General features: G+C 57.6%; 2 protein-coding genes across 4 annotated transcripts in view; one reads left to right on the top strand and one right to left on the bottom strand.

Annotated features, from left to right (window-relative positions):
• The window catches only part of LOC109551458 (interleukin-3 receptor subunit alpha), a 34,292-nt gene extending 22,313 nt beyond the window's left edge, over positions 1 to 11,979 (top strand). For all 3 annotated transcript variants that reach the window (XM_033850265.2, XM_033850262.2, XM_073799757.1), the window contains 6 exons: positions 165 to 283; positions 2,709 to 2,735; positions 4,470 to 4,590; positions 5,222 to 5,318; positions 6,442 to 6,523; positions 6,808 to 11,979. In XM_033850265.2, the coding sequence (XP_033706156.1) occupies positions 165 to 283; positions 2,709 to 2,735; positions 4,470 to 4,590; positions 5,222 to 5,318; positions 6,442 to 6,523; positions 6,808 to 6,882 (521 nt within the window). In that variant the 3' untranslated portion in view covers positions 6,883 to 11,979. The remainder of the gene's footprint in view (positions 1 to 164; positions 284 to 2,708; positions 2,736 to 4,469; positions 4,591 to 5,221; positions 5,319 to 6,441; positions 6,524 to 6,807) is intronic.
• On the bottom strand, positions 8,873 to 11,900 carry LOC101337398 (ADP/ATP translocase 3). The gene is made up of 4 exons (XM_033850267.2): positions 11,767 to 11,900; positions 10,660 to 11,146; positions 9,855 to 9,995; positions 8,873 to 9,419 (listed from the first exon to the last, which is right to left on the bottom strand). The coding sequence occupies exons 1-4, from the start codon at positions 11,875 to 11,877 to the stop codon at positions 9,262 to 9,264; spliced, it is 897 nt and encodes a 298-aa protein (XP_033706158.1). The 5' UTR covers positions 11,878 to 11,900; the 3' UTR covers positions 8,873 to 9,261.
• Positions 11,980 to 16,288: the final 4,309 nt, after the last annotated feature.

Raw genomic sequence — 16,288 nt, 5'->3', positions numbered from 1 at the left:
ACTTTTTAACCTTGGAATGACATTTTCCTCTCTTCCCCCCCCCACCCCCCCAGCTTGTAGGAGGCCTCTTTTAAAAGTATCTCTGGGCGGGGGGGGGGGGGGGGGGGGGAGAGAAATTCTTTTTTGATGTGCTTTACTCATAAAAGTGTTTTTTTTCTCCCTAGAGGTATTAGCTGCTCCCAACATCACTAGCAGGTGGTGTAACCAAAGCTACTCGTTCATGCAGTGGCAAGTGAGGAGTCACCTTAATGATGACTTCAAGTATGAACTGCAGATACAGAAGGTAAGCGGTTTCCTGGGTGGGCATCTCTTATACTCTTACATCCCCCTGGACTCTGGGGCTTTGGGGGTAGGTGAAACATTCAAAAAAAAAAAAAAAACAGAGGAACTGTAAAATAAATGAGCTTTAGCAAAACTCCAAGTGTTTGGCCGTTTGAGTGACACCGCTGACGTTGGAAAGGAATCAGAATACGGAAGGGAATGCTTGCATGCTTTCGTCAGGTTTGGGGTAGAGGAGGGATGTTTACCTGTCAACACGCAGAAGATAACCCTACAGAAAAAGAGCAAAAGGTTGAAACAGCCACTTGGTGAAACTCTGTCTGACCGTATGTCACAGAGCCTGCAATTCCCCTGCGAGAAATGAAACCAGTAGCCCCCCCCAAAGATGGGACCTAAGTGTTTGTAGCACCTACGTGTATAATGGTCCCTAAACAGGACACAACCCTAGGGAAGGGATGAACAAAATATAGCCACGCAGCGGAATCCTAGCCACCAAGAACTGGAGGGTCCCTTGTGTATGTTTGAAAGTGTCATAAAAGAAACGATTTACACAGGAAAACTCAGGATGCTCTGTAGGGACAGATCTGAGGGCTGGGGCAGGGGCACAGGGAGGAGGGCATATGGAGGAGAAGCTGGAGGGAATTTGGGGGTGATGGACACGTTTCCTGTATTGTGCCGGTTTCACGCACACGTTTGCCAAAGTCAGCAGATTATATGCTCTGCTGGTGTGCTTTGCTGTATGCAAATCATACCTGAATAAAGCTACTGTTAAAAAAATATGCTGGAGATCACCGGTATTCTATACTCAGTGACTGACATAGTTATTGACTATGTTTATTTTTCTGTAGTGTTACATTTATTTATACTTTACACTCAACTTTTTCATAAGCCCAAGACTGCTCAAAAAAATGGAGTCAATAGATTAAAAAAAAAAAGGACCAGCTATTTTTGCGCTAGGTGGTATTTTGTACTTAATTGTCTACTTGTAATTATTTATTGTTTATGTATTTATAGTCAATAACTGCTTGTACTCATTTTTTATTTTATTGAAGTAGAGTTGATTTACTCTGTTGTGTTAATTTCTGCTATACAGCGAAGTGATTCAGTTATACCGATATATACATTCTTTTTCATATTCTTTTCCATGATGGTTTGTCACGGGATATTGAATATAGTTCCCTGTGCTACACAGTAGGACCTTGCTGTTTACTCAATTTTTCTATAAACACAAAACTATTCAAAAAAATCTATTAATTAAAAAAAGACCAAGCACTTTGAGTCAATCAGTATTTTATACTCAATTATTTACTTATATTTATTACATTTATTTATTATCTATGTTCAATCACTGCTTATACTCAATTTTTCCACAACCTTAAAACTACTCAAAACATCTATTAATTTAAAAGACCAAATATCTTTGCACTAATCAGCATCTTATACTCAATTATTTACTTATATTTATCTTTTATGTGTATTTACCTGTTTGTGTGTATTTATTATTTATATTCGTGTTCTGATTATTTCATACTCAACTGTTCTATAAACCTAGAACTGCTCAAAAAATTAGTCCATAAATTAAAAGAAAATAAGTAGTTTTGAGCTCATTGGTATTTTTATACTCAGTTATTTACTTATATTTATTCATTATGTCAATGTATTTATATACCTATGATTTATACTCCATTACTGCTTATCTTCAAGTTTTCTGTAAACCCAAAACCACTCAAAAAAAGTCAAGTCTATTGATTAAAAAGACCAAATATTTTTGAGGTAGCTGGTATTTTATACTCTACAATTTACTTACATTCACTATTGCTGTCTACTGACTTATGTACTATATTTATTATTTAGACTCAACTAGCGTATGGTCAATTTTTCTGTTAACCAAAACGACTCAAAAAAATCAAGTCTATCCATTTTATTTTTTTCATAAAAGACTAGGTACTTAAAAAACTTTTTGTTTTTAATTGGAACATAGTTGATTTACAATGTTGTGTTAGTTTCAGGTCACAGCAAAGTGATTCAGTTACATACACATATTAACTGTATATATTCAGTTTTATATATATATATATATATATTTCAGATTCTTTTCCATCGTAAGTTATTACAAGATAGTGAGTAGAGTGCCCTGTGCTCTACAGTAGGTCCTTGTTATTTATCTATTATATATATAGAGTAGTGTGTGTCTGTTAATCCCAAACTCCTAATTTATCCCTCCCCCAGGTACTTTTTAGTTCATCGATATGTTATACTCAGTTACCTCTATTTATTATTTTTGTGTACAGAAGTACTCTATTTATTATTTCTACTCAATGACTGATTATTTTATCCTCGACTTTTCTGTAAACCTGAAGAGGCTCTGACAAATGATGGCCCTTCCTGGGGATGGGGTCAGGCACCCACGCTCTGCTTTTCTCTTACAGGGTACGGAGCTCGCCTACAAACAGGAGGTGGGTGTCCCCCGCCCCCGCCCCAGTCTGGCATCCCAAGCGCAGGCTCCTTACGTCTATTACTGTCCAGTGACTCTGAGATGAAGCTCCCCTGTCCATAGACCGGATGCCATCACCTGCCTGGTGCTGCCCTAAAGGTCCACCCCCCGGCCCCCAAATCCCTCAGGATTCGGTGGGAGTGTCACCACGCCCTAATTCACTACCTAACTGCCTCCAACCTGCGGAGGCAGCTGCTTCCGTACCGCAACTACCGGCCACAGACCCCATGGCCCCCGTCTCTCCTTTGTCTCTCTCTGTCTCTGTCTCTGCCTCTTCCTCCCGTCTCTGCCTCTGTCTTCTCGGGGCTTCTCCTCTGTGTCTGTGTCTCTCCTCTTCTGTGTCTTAGAAGGACCCTGTCATTGGATGTAGGGCCACCTTCCTCCAGGAGGACCTCATCTCAGACCCTTCACCTCATCACAACTGCAAAGACCCTTTGTCCGTGTAAGATCGCATTCACGGGTACCAGCTGTTAGAATATGGACTTATCTATTGTTTTAGGGGATATGATTCAAATCCATACTAGATATATGTGTGTGTGTATATACAGAGGACCACACAGTGTGGGCAACAGACCTTCATTCTCCCTCGGTCCTGGGGACCAGACGTCTGAGTGAGATAAAAGTGTCCCAGGGCCGCGCTCCCTCCAGAGGCTCCAGGGGAGGGTCCTTCCCGCCTCTTCCAGCTTCTGGGGGCTCCAGGCGTCCCTGGGCTTGTGGCCGCATCCCTCCCATCTCTGTCTCTGTCTTCCCGGGGCTTCTCCTCTGTGTCTGTGTCTCTCCTCTTCTGTGTCTTAGAAGGACCCTGTCATTGAATGTAGGGCCACCCTCCTCCAGGAGGACCTCATCTCAGACCCTTCACTGCATCACCTCTGCAGAGACCCTGTTTCCAAATAAGGTCCCAGGTTCTGGGGGTACGACTCTTCTTGGGGGGACCCCACTGAATGTTCTACAGGCTCCATTCTGCCTGACACCCGAGATGCCACCACTCTTCTTGACCTCACCGGCGGTGGCCACCACGAATACTGACCTTCTAGTGATTAGAAAGAATATTTTTATTTAGATGCCAAGAACCTGGGCTGAGACGCAAAGGGAGCTTGCGGTTCCCGGCCCCTCTGAGCACCAGGCATCTTCCTGTCTCCCAAGGGGGGCTGGCCGGGCTCTCTCTTGGGTGGCCGTCTTAGTTCCCTGGGGCAGCCGTAGACTGGGTGACTGAGAACCACAGACATTCACCCTCCCCCAGTCCTGGGGACCAGACGTCTGAGGTCAAGGTGTCCCAGGGCCGCGCTCCCTCCAAAGGCTCCAGCAGAGGGTCCTTCCTGCCTCTTCCAGCTTCTGGGGGCTCCAGGCATCCCCGGGCTTGTGGCCGTATCCCTTCCATATCCACAAGGTGTCTCCCTGTGTGTATGCACGTGTCTGTCTCCGAGTTTCCCCTCTTTATAAAGACACCAGTCATAGTGGCTAGGGGTCCACTGTACCCTATCCAACCTCCTCTTAACTCATCACATCTGCATCAACCCTATTTCCAAATAAAGTCGTCTTCTGAGACGCTGAGTGTTAGGACCCCAACACGTGAATGTGGGGAGGACCCACTCAACCCCTTGAAGGCCCCATTCTTCTGCCACGGACTGGGAATGGACTTTCCCCTCTACTTTCTTTTTTTTTTTTTTTTTTCCCTCTACTTTCTTTTAAACTGCAGATCTATAAAGCCTTCTTGGAGCTGAACAATCCTGGGACCTACACGGTGCAAGTAAGGGCCAGGGATGCCACCTTCTCCCATTACAAACCTTGGGGTCCGTGGAGTGTCCCCCAACACTTCGGTGAGTGGGAGGGTCCCTCCTGTCTCTTCCAGCTTCTGGGGGCTCCCGACGTCCCTGGGCTTGTGACCGCCTCCCTCCCGTCTGTGATGGTGTGTCCAAGCTGTCCCATGGCGCTGCGCCAGGCGCGCGGAGACGGCTATCGCCAACACTCTGAGTTACAAGACAAACCTTTTAATGCAGTTTAAAAAAAGAATCGAAATTGAGGCGAAAAATCCATGATGTTTAATCCATATATTAGATTCAAGAACTAGGGCAGCGCGCACCCAGGACGCAGCGTGGCAGGGAGGGAGGGAGGTGGGGAACAGACCAACCTCGGCCCCGCCCCTCCCGATGGGCGTGGCTGACCCCCGTCCCCCCCGCCCGCGACCCGAATTGATCCGACGGGTCGGCGCTACCAGCCCCCAACTCCAAGTGTCGGTCGGTGGTCGGGGGGCATCGGGATTCTGGCGACTTGGGAGGGATTCCCGAGGGGCCCGGCCCGGTGCGCAGGTGGCCGCTGTCCCCAGGTGGACGGTGCTCCTGGACGCGCCTCCCGCCCCCCGTGCCGGCCACCTCCTTCCCGAGCCCCCGTGGAGGTGCTGACCCCGGACCTCCTGGGACCTGCCCGACGCGTCCCGCCCCTCTTCCGTAGTGTGTGAGGAGGGCGCGCGCCTCCCCGTCTGGCTGACGTCTTTGCTGATCGCCCTGGGGACGCTGCTGGCTATGGGGCTCGTGCTCCGGTTTTGCAGGTGAGCCCGCGGGCCCCTGGTTTGCGCGGTCGTTTTCTGGAGTGCGATCCGCAGGCCAGGCAGCCCGCGCTGCCCACTCTCCGCCGCCCCCGCCCCGCCCCGTGCACCCGTGCGTCTGGGCTGCGGGACGCTCCCCCGCCAGTCGCAAGCCACCGCCTCTCGTCGCCCCAGCGGTCTTTTGCCAACCAGAACCTGGTTTCTGCCACCTGGTCCCTGCCGCCCGCGGAACCCAAGGAGCCGGGTCCCCCGTGCAGCACCCTGCGGGCCCCTCCCTCCCCAGCACCTGTGTGGGGGGTCTGCTGGTCCCCACATGCCCGCGCTGTTCGCTCCCTCACACCTCACCCCGACGCCGACTAGAAATAATCTTTCTAGTGATTAGAAAGAATATTTTTCTTTGGATGCCAAGAGCCTGAGCTGAGACGCAAAGGGAGCTTGAGGTTCCAGGCCCCTCTGAGCACCAGGCATCTTCCTGTCTCCCAAGGGGGGCTGGCCGGGCTCTCTCTTGGGCGGCCGTCTTGGTTCCCTGGGGCAGCCGTAAAAACGACCCTAGAAAAGGTAGCTCCTCCGGACGGGGCTCCGGGACCCCTCCCCAGCCTGGCAGGCAGCAGGCGCGCGGCAGCGTCAGCCAGGCCGGTTGCGGTCCCTTCCACAGGCCTGCGTGCTGAGCCGAAAGGGTGCGCCCGGCACAGGCCCCGCCCCTCCCCGCCCCGCCCCGCCCCGAGCGCCGGCTCCTGCCTCGTCTGGCTGCTGGCTTCACGCCCACCCCTCCCAGCCGCTTCAGGCTGAGCCGCCCCGCCCAGGGGCTTGGTTTGGGAGCGGATGGGACGCCGACCCAGGGAGGGGACCACCGGCTCGGCGCGGAGGCTGTGGGGTGGGAAGGTTGCCATGGTGATAGGATGGGGTCTCGTGAGAGGTGCCAAGGTGGGTGCGGTGCAGCTGACTGAGCAGATGCAGCTCTGCTAGGGCTCCGCTTTCTCATTTCCGCACGTCTCCTGCAGGGACCCCTCCCAAAGGAGGCTGCACTCCTACTACATCGGGGCCTCGCTGGGGCTCTAGTGGACGCCGCATCTCCCCTCCGCTGGTGGGTGCGGGTTTCAGAACAGGTGTCTCTCTCTCCTCCGAGGTTCTCGGTGATGCAGAAGCTGTTCCCTCCCATCCCTCACATGAAAGACCATATCAATGGCAAACTTCAGAACGGAAGGACGGTACGTGGTCTCCCGCCGGGGACACATCTGGTGCCAGGTGCCTGCAGCCCCACCCAGGGAGCAGGGCACTGCTGGCCCTGGAGGGTGGCCTAGGAATGTGATGGGCAGGGGAGGAGCCGGCTCCGGTCCTGTGACACAGGCGGCCACTCCGAGATGCGGGTCCGGGAGCCCCTGGGGAGCCTCCCGCCGCCGTGTGTTCTGCGCTGGCCCTGCCCCTGGGGCTTTCCAGGGTGCACTTGCCCCCACTGTGGCTCTGCACTCACCTCGCCTCCCTCACCCCGCAGATGACCTGGGACCCCGACCAAGACAGCCAGGAGGAGTGTCCAGTGGCCGAGGTGCAGGTTCTGGGGGAAACATGAAGCTGGTGCAGAGGCCCGGTTTTCCGCCAGGCAGAGGGCGCACAGCCTGCTCATGGCAGGTCGTGGATGTTTCAAGCGGGGTCAGGGATGGAAAAGCCCGGTGCAGTTGACACGGGGTCACCTCGAGGAAGAAAGAACAAAACATGTGTTGGGCTCATGTCTCATGTCACGGCTTTTTTCCTCATCCGTGACCCCTGGAAGTGGGGGTCACCTCCCAGCGCCGCTGAGCCCCACGTTCCAGCCTCCTGGACTTGGCCGGTGCTCGCACGCCCACATGCCCACTGGGTTTGCTCCCTCCCAAGTCCGTTAAGGGGCCCTGCCTGCCTGGTTTCTCTGTCTTGAACTGTTTTCTTGCTGCATTTCCCCTTTGTAAGCCCCTTAAATCACTTGTGTGACAACGCGGGGCTGGGGGGGGGATGGTGTCTACATCCCTCCCCTGGCTACGTGTGCGACCCCAGGGAAGGCACACGGGAGACAGGCGTCAAGGCGGCAGGAAAGGGGGTGTCAGGGCAGTGTGGCCTGTGGGCCTCGGGGGCCCGCAGGCGCAGAGGTGTGGCCCTGCGTCCAGACATGGTCGTGGTGGGCAGTGAAGACACCCACCTGTACGCCCACGTGCACTGCCTGGCCCACGGGAACCCGAGTCTCCAAGAGGCAAGGCTTCCCTGGAGGACCTCTAATTTCGTTCCCTTGTTTACATGCTTAACATGTCAAGTTCTGTAGCAAAGAATTCAACCCCAACGGCAGATGCAGACTTGCTAGCTTTGCGGAAGGCACCCCTGCTGCGTCTGCAGGATGGCGCACAGTCTATGGGCCTAAATGCACTCGGGTGGAACCGTGTCCCAGGTGTGACCCCGGCAGTCAGCACAGGTCTGGGTAGACAGACAGACGATGTCCCAGTTCTAAGTGACTCCACCCCAAGGGCTGGGGCACAGGTGCGTCAGAAGCCCAGGCTGCTCCTCAGGACTCCTCTGTGGAGCCGGGGCTGGCGGGACCCACGTGGGCGTGTGGCGGCCGTGCCCTCCTGTCCCCCACCCAGCTCCACTCAGGACTCCTCTGTGGAGCCGGGGCTGGCGGGACCCACGTGGGCGTGTGGCGGCCGGTGCCGGTCCTGTCCCCCACCCAGCTCCAGCAAGGTAACCTTGGGGAAAGCCAGCTCCAGCTCGTCTTCTCTGACCGACCTCACCCTGGGCTGGAGATGGAAGCTCTGCTCTCCGATGAACTCAGCCGGCCTCGGGGCGGTCCTGCTGTGGCCTGCAGCTGGCTTCCCCTCGAGGCGGTCCTGCTGTGGCCTGCAGCTGCCTTCCCCTCTCCAGCCCCTGCAGCGGACCCGTCTGACCTCTTCAAGGTCACTTGGTGCTGGAAGCTCCACGTGGACCCAGGGGACAGTTCTGTTCTTGGGCGGCTCTGCGTGCGACCGTGAGGCCTCAGACTGGTGATGACCCTACAGGCACAGTGCCAGACCCTGAGAACACCCAGAGCAAGCCCCAGAATACACCCCATTCCCCCATGATGACGTACCAGGACCCTGGGGCCAGCCTGGGAGAGACGCTCAAAGCAAGTTCTCTCCGTGCTGGAGACATCAGGCTTCCTGCAGATACAGCTCCAAGGGGGGGAGGATGCTTGCCTGCCTGGGGCTGGGGGTCAGGGACACCTGAGAGGGTGCACGTGCTCACCTTGCAAGGGATTCCACTGTGAGCCCAGGGCAGGGGTGGCCCACGGGACACACAGCTGCTACCACCCTGGGGGGCTTCTCTGTGGTTAAACCCCAGTGACAGGTAGGCCTGGAAGGGCGGGCACTGGGGGAAGGGAACTTCAGGTTAGGAAGCCCCAGGGTCCCCGCATCTGCGTGCTCCCCTCAGCACCCGAGGGCGGCCCCTGGGACAGGCCGGGCCACAGATGGGCAGCCAGGGCCCCCCCTTCCCCAGCTCAAGACCCTGCTGTTTCCTGCTCCCACCCCACGAGGCCGCTCGACTCAGAAACAAAACCGGCGTCCGTGTGTCCTGATTTTATTGTTTCGCAGCAGAACGCCTGACATAGAACATAACTAAATATTCGGCTGTGCAAAAAAGAATAGTGCTTAAGTACAAATGGAGACAAGATTTTCTTAAATAAATACTTAAACACGAGTCGGTCCTACAAGCACCTGGAATCTAGGTCTGGCGGGTAGAGGTGCCTCACCGCCTGTGGACCCACGAAGACGTCACGATTACCCTCCCCCCGTAATCAGTACATGGACCCAGGGCCGACGGTCACGAGGAGCCCTCTGCGGGGCCGCCCCAGCCCTCCGCGAGGACACTGGAATTTCTCGAAGGTCGATGGTCCGTAACAGGTATTCCTCTATGTGGAGGTGTTGGTCGCTGTGGCGAGTGGGCAGGGCGCCTAGATGACCTTCTTCAGCTCGTCATACAGGACCAGCACGAAGGCGCCGCCCATGCCGCGGAGCACGTTGGACCAGGCGCCCTTAAAAAAGGCTCTGCCGCCCTCGTCCTTGAAGATCTTTCGCCAGCAGTCCAAGGTGCCCCTGTACATGATGTCGGCTGCGGGGAGAGGGCGGGGGTCACGGAGAGGATCCCACAGGCGCGAAGCAGGCCCCGGAGAGACACGGTGCCGACGCGGGGCCCCAGCTGCCACCACCTGGGTGGCTAGGCGTTTCGACCGCAGGAAAAGGAAGCTCTGGACACCCCCAGTTTGGGTGGGATCGAACACAAACTAGAGCCCCAGCCTCCCTAGGGCCCAGCACACCCGAGGATCAAGGGCAGAGAGGGGGCAGGCACCCGGCCCAGGCCTCCCCCACGAAGCCCAGCTACTTCCCTCTGGGACCAAATGCTGCACGCCCCCACCCCCCCCCCCCCCCGCCTGGCACGGAGCACCTCACGTGCTGGCTGTGCACCTCCGAAGGACCGAACGCCAGGCCACTCAGCGATGCCCCACCCCCAGAGCACAGGCAGCCCGGAGCAGGGCGGAGACGGTACCTCCTTTGCGCCCCGACTGCATCATCATCCTCCGCCTTACGGTGTCGAAGGGGTAGGAGACCACGCCCGCCACGGCCGTCACCGTCTGCGCGATCATCCAGCTCACCACGATGTGCGTGTTCTTAGGGTCGGGGAGCATGCCTGCGGGGTCACCGTGGGCGTGAGGCCCCCGGGATCTCCACGCGGGGAATCCCAGCACCAGGTGACGCTAGACTGGTCACACTGGGGTCAGCACACCAGCCAGAAATGGGGAAGCCACCTGCAGGCTGGGAGGATGGCCCCAGAGACCAACCCAGTACCCGGCAGCAGGGGCCTCTCTAGAGGGAAACAGACGGGCCTTGGCAAGTGGAAGGTTTCACACCCATTCCACTGCAAAGGTGCCAGCGGGCCTGGGCCCCGACAACCAGGGTGACTTACTTCACAGGGCGTGAAGTGTGTCCTCCCCCAAAATATACTAAAGCCCCAAACCCCAGGACCTCAGAGTGTAACTGTACTAGGAAATAAAAGCTTTTACAGAGATAATTAAAGTAAAAAAAATCAGGTCATCAGGGTGGGTCCAGATCACATAGGACTAGTGTCCTTATAAGAAGAAATTGGGACACAGACACACAAAGGGAACAACCCTGTGAGGACACAGGGAGGAAACAGCCGTCTACAAGCCCAAGAGAGAGGCCTCGGGAGGAACCAGCCCTGCCCACACCTGGATCTCAGATTCCAGCCTCCAGGCCTGGGAGTCCACAGACATGCTATTGAAGCCCCCCGCCCAGCACCCGTCCAGTCAGCCCCGAGAGCAGAGCGCACTCACCTTTGGCGGTGTCATACACGCCGAAGTACGCGGCCCGGTAGATGATGATGCCCTGCACAGAGACGCTGAAGCCCTGGTACAGCCCCCGGATGCCGTCAGACTTGGTAATCTTCACCAGACAGTCTCCCAGGCCTTTGAACTCCCGCTCCGTGCCGGATTTGCCGACGTCAGCCGCCAGCCGGGTTCTGGCGAAATCCAGGGGGTAGACGAAGCAGAGCGAGGTGGCTCCGGCCGCCCCGCCGGAGGCCAGGTTGCCGGCGAAGTACTTCCAGAACTGCGTGTGCTTGTCCACGCCCCCCAGGAAGATCTGCTTATACTTATCCTTAAAGGCGAAGTTGAGGGCTTGCGTGGGGAAGTAGCGGATGACATTGGCCAGGTTGCCCCTCCAGAAGGACAGCACACCCTGCTCCTTGGGGATGCGCACGATGCAGTCCACGATACCCTTGTACTGTTTGTCGGCCGCGATCTGCTTGCTGGCGTGCTGTACCTGGGGGCAGAGACAGGGGTTTTACACGAGGGCCTAAGTCAGACGCCCCCAAGAACCCCCAACGAAAGGTGTCGTCTTCGTAAGATAACATGTGCATGGGGCCTTTAAGCTGGCCAAACGTCCTACCAGAAAAAAAGCATCTTTTGGTCACTACGGGTCCCTACAAGTGTTACAAACAACAAACTAGCAACGATGTTTGCATTAGCGCTACATTTCTAACAATCCCGCAACAAAAACAGCTTATTCTGACTCAGAACAGCAAAAGGGAAATAAAAAGGGGAAAAGAACGGAAGTCCAATGAAGGACACGACGACTGCCCTCGTGACCCGCCCAAGGTCACGGCCCTCGCCCCGCGGGGCCCGTCCACGCGGCTGCTCCATGCGCATGCGTTCCCCGAACTGTGCCGCAAGGCCCAGTGCGCACGCGCCCGCGGCCCCATTTCTGCGCAGGCGATAGCGCCCACGTGACGCGCGCCCGGGCAATCCCCGGAAGCCGGCGGCGCGCGGACAAAGCGGCGCAGCCTCCCGCTTCCGGTGCACGCGGCCTGCCCGGCCCGTTGTCCCCGCGCCCCGGACCCTCGCACCTCGCCCGGCGTCCGCGTGTGCGTAGCCGGCTCCCACCTGTAGCAGCAGCTTGACCCGCTCGATCGGGGCCACGGCCGTCTTGGAGATGGCGGCGGCGATGCCTCCGGCCAGGAAGTCCTTGGCGAATGAGATGGCCTGTTCCGTCATGGTGGCGAGGCGGGCAACGCAGCGGGAAGAGAGTGGAGGGGAGGCCCGGAGAGCCGGAGCGTGGGCACCGCTGGTCTGCGCTGCCGCCGCCGGGACCGAAAAGACGGGGTGGCCAGCGCGCAGCCGCTAAGGCGCCCACGCCCCGCCCCGATCCCCCGCGCGCCGAGCCCATTGGCTGCGCCACCGCACAAGCCCCGCCCCTTCCCGCTCGTCTCGCCCCCACGGGCTGCCGGGAGCAGCTTGCGCCCCGCCCCTCGCCCTCGAGCGCCGCGCCCATTGGCTGAGCCGCCGCCGACGTCCCTCCCCTTCCCGCTCGCCGCGCCCGGGGCATGTAGGGAGCCGGGCCCCGCCCATGTGCCTTGCGGGCTGGGGGGCGCGGCGGCCGCCTTGACCTTATGAAGGTCACGCCGGGCCAGGGGGACGCGATAGACGGCGGTTATGTAAGGGGAAGGCCAGGGGTCGCTGAGTCCGACGCCCGATGTTCATCCTGCCCCGGCCCCGGCATCGGACCCTCGGACCCTTGGGGTCGTCCCGGTGATTCCCGAGTCCCGACCGCGACCCCCAGTCTAAGTCCGCTGACCTTTGAGGACCGGCGGCGACCCCGGACTCGTCTTAATGACTCCTGTAGACTCCCGAGTCCCGGCCGCGACCCCAGGGATCACCCCGCGGGAGAAGCGACAGGTCGCGGGGTCAGGGCCGGAGTAGGAGGCCGCTCCGAGCCCCCCAGGCCCGGTTTCTCGAGGGCTTGCCTGTCCCCTGCCCGGTAGGCCCCGGGTCCGCCCGTAGGAGCGCCCCCGGAGGACCCCGCCCTGCCGGGGGGTCCCCCGACCCTGACCCCGAGACTCCGGCTGCACTGGGCGCGCCGGGCACTGGGGGGTCCCGGGGGTCCCTCTCCACCCACCCGGCCGCTTTCCCTGGGCCCTGACCTCCCGGGGCCCAGTGGGCCTCAGACTCGGGTCCCCCTGCCATGCCGCGCGCTGCGACGTGGCGGCTCCAAGAGCGACAGGGGCACATGTGCTGCCCGCACACGCTCACTCACACATGCATCCACGTGCCCATGCCTAGACACGTGCCCACACATGCCCACGCACACCTGCATACACACGCAGACAGGCACATATGTCACCCGCAGGAGCACATCTACCCCCCTCCCCCCAGGAAGTCTGAGACCTAGGTGTTTTGAAATGCTGTGAACTTTTTATTGAATTATAACTAAATGGCACAAGTCGTAAGTGTATTGTTCTGTGAATTTTCACTAAGTGAGTGCAATGGTGTCTCAGCACCCAGGTCAACAAAGTATCCTTTTCTTGGTGCAAGGATGCGTCCTTTCATTTATTTCGCTCCCTGCCTGTTTCTTCTTTCTCTCTTCCTCTTTTTTCTCTTTGCTCCACCCCCCATATTTTCATGAGGGGCTTTCCTGCATCCCCTCCAGCCGGTGACGCTGGGTGGATGGATGCCAGGGGCGGGCCCACCAGAGCCCAGGGCACCCGGAGCCTGCCATTCGTTTCCCCGGGCCCCGGTGTCCTTGCAGGGCCTTGCTCTGCCCTTTCATGACTTCCGTGGAGAAGCAGGTAAGAGGCGGGACCTGAGGCTGGTGCCGCTGCAGAGGGTGGGGCGGCTCAGGGCATGCACTGGGCGAGGATTGGGGTGTGTGTGTGGGTGGGTGTGTGTGTGTGTGCTTGATGTTCTGGCGCTTTCTGAGGCTTCACGGGACTGGGGGACAGAACAGAGCTGGGGGGCCCTGCCCGGCTCCCGTTGGCAGCAACCGCAGGGCTTTGGGGTAGAGGACAGGGCGGCCGTGGGTTCTGGGCAGGGACGGGGTGCTGGCGCCGTCTGGGCACTCCCAGGTGAAGAGAGCATCTCTCCTGTCTGCATTTGTACGCAGGCGCCACCTGTCTGGGCGTGCAGGGACCCTGTGATGGTTATCACTGCCCGCTGGGCCGACAGGGGCCAACCAGCCGAAGCTGGTCCTGCAGGCTCCGGCTGTGAGGCCCTGGAAGTAGGCGCTTCTGTTGGAGAGCCTCTCCCGCCCCGGTGGGAGCGGTTAACCTCTGAGCGACCCGCTCCCCTCCCCCAGGCAAGGGACACCCCTCCCTGTGCCCCACCTGCATTCCCAGCGCCCGCCCCCCGCCCCCCTAGCACGTCAGCACCCCGCTGTTGGGAGGAATGAATGGCTGTGACCTCTTCCCCATTGCTAACTGGGGTTCAGAACGCGTTTCTCTTTAAAAAGCATCTCATGCGGGCCTTAGACGCAGACCCATCTGTCTAACCAGTGCATATGTGCCTCTGTCGGGGTGGGGCTGAGCGGGGGTGACCCACCCCTCGTGCTTCAGGGGGGCTGACCCGGGAGGGCGGCAGGACCACGCACAAGAATACTGTGTACCTGGTAAAGGAGGTAGACTGCGCACCGGGGATTGGAAAGGGAGAAAGGGGGCTGAGAGGTGGGGTTGCGGCGGGGAGAGGAAGGGGTTATGTCCTAGGATCCCCAGGGGCAGGGGTGGGGAGGCCGAGGTATGGCCCCCCCTTCCTTACGCTGCCGCAAAGTCTTACTACGACCTGGACAGTATTAGAAGCTGGGTATCTGAAAAACGGGTGGCCTAACGAAAAGTAAAGGAGGAGGTGCTTAAAGATGATCGGGTTTCCACTGACGGCTCAGAGTGAGTCACAGAAGGGATGAGGGTGGCATTGGGGGGCGTGGCCTTTAAGTGAACTGGTCTGGTGAGGGGCTGGGGGCTGCTCAGGGAAGGCGCCTGCCTGGTGGAGGGAGCCTGCAGGGGGGACCTGGGGGGGACCACACGCTGCTGTCTCGGGTGTCATCCTTATCGTCCCCTACGCCCACTGCCCGTCCACCCCAGACAAGTGGAGAGGACAGAGGTGTCACCCAGTGATGCATCCAGACAGGCCCCGTCTGCAGTGGGCACTCAGACATCTCCTGAGTGAATGGATGGATGGATGGATGGATGAATGAATCAATGTGACCCGGAAGGCGGGGGTCAGGTCCAGGGCAATTCCAGCCTAGAAATCCCTGTTGATTTAAAGACACAGGCACGCGCGGGCAGCCACGCCCGTGTGCTGTTTTACGCCAGCTTCCCTAAAAGTCCTGCTTTTGCATGTATTTCTAAGAAATGAAGAGACAGGTTGTGTGGAAGTCACACTTTCTTTTCTCACCTTTTAGTTTCTTATCTTTTTTTCTTACTGCAAACTGTTCCAACACAAGGAGAGGGAGCGGTACAAGGAAGCCATGGGCCCTTCGTTGCTTCCACAAGCGTCATCTGCCCGTTAGTTACTCTTCCAACTGGGCGTGGCCCTCGGGCGCATCCTTGGTTTACGGGAACAGTCGTGGGTCAGAGCCTTGCCTGTAGCAGCCCCCCTGCCCGCAGCCCGCAGGGCTCCCAGTAGCCAGGACTAAGCGGGGGTCGGGTACCACCCCCCTTCCCCCGGCCGAGGCAGGCGCTCTGACACCTCTGGTTACAAGCGCAGTTTCTTCTAGCAAACCCAGTGTCAAGACGGCTGGCTCCCTGCCCGGCCAGAGCACGGGCGTTCCACATGCCCTGTACCCGTCGCTTGGTATTGGGGACCCAGCCCTGCTGCAACACGGTGCCCTTGGCTGACGCAGGGTCACCTGCAGGGATTCACCTCTCCTCCCGGGTAGGAAGCGGGTTGAAGGGAGTGGCCCCCAGTGAACAGGATCGGCGTCACCCCGGGTCCACCGCGCGGGGGATGTGGCCCTGCCAGCAGCCAAGCACTGCCCTGCCCAGGTGAAGGGACGCGGCGGGCAGAGGGGACCCGGTGGGCGGTCTCCTGCGACCCTAGCTGCAGTTTCACTGAGGCTGCAGGTCCACCCGGGGGCCAGACGGATGGAGGGACCGTGACCCCTCTCCTTTGTCCCTCTCACTCAGGAGAGCTGCCGGCGCTCCATCGGGATGGCACAGCTCCCTTTATAGCCAGTGTTTCATTTCCTCCCTCCTCTGTCTGTGTCTCACATGGAGACACAATCTGTGATTTTTTAAAACTTGGAGTCCGTCCAAAATTATATACTAGTGTGTGTGTATATATTATACGTTACAAATATATACTTACCCATTTATATATGACATACATAGTTTATATGCTCTAAATATATAAAATATATTATTTTTATAAGGGATTTTTAAAAAATTATTTATTTTTGGCTGTTGGGTCTCCGTTGCTGAGCGCAGGCTTTCTGTAGTTGCGGCGAGCGGGGGCTACTCTTCATTGCGGTGCACAGGCTTCTCACTGCGGTGGCTTCTCTTGTTGTGGAGCACAGGCTCTAGGTGCATGGGCTTCAGTACTTGTGGCACACGGGCTCAGTGGTTGTGGCTCACAGGCTCAGTGGTTGTGGCTCACGGGCTCTAGAGCGCAGGCTCAGTATCTGTGGCCTACGGGCTTA

The sequence above is a fragment of the Tursiops truncatus genome, chromosome Y, assembly GCF_011762595.2.
Source record: "Tursiops truncatus isolate mTurTru1 chromosome Y, mTurTru1.mat.Y, whole genome shotgun sequence".
Classification (NCBI taxonomy): Eukaryota; Metazoa; Chordata; class Mammalia; order Artiodactyla; family Delphinidae; genus Tursiops; species Tursiops truncatus.
Note: the sequence above shows the minus strand (reverse complement) of the source record. Positions and strands in the feature narration are given on the sequence as shown.

Excerpts from the sequence above, each read along its gene's own strand:
- LOC101337398 (XM_033850267.2), bottom strand. The coding sequence starts at position 11,877 with ATGACGGAACAGGCCATCTCATTCGCCAAGGACTTCCTGGCCGGAGGC. Across the intron at positions 9,996-10,659 it reads CGTGTATGACACCGCCAAAG|GCATGCTCCCCGACCCTAAG; the intron begins GTGAGTGCGCTC and ends GTGACCCCGCAG. Across the intron at positions 9,420-9,854 it reads GCAGTCGGGGCGCAAAGGAG|CCGACATCATGTACAGGGGC; the intron begins GTACCGTCTCCG and ends CTCTCCCCGCAG.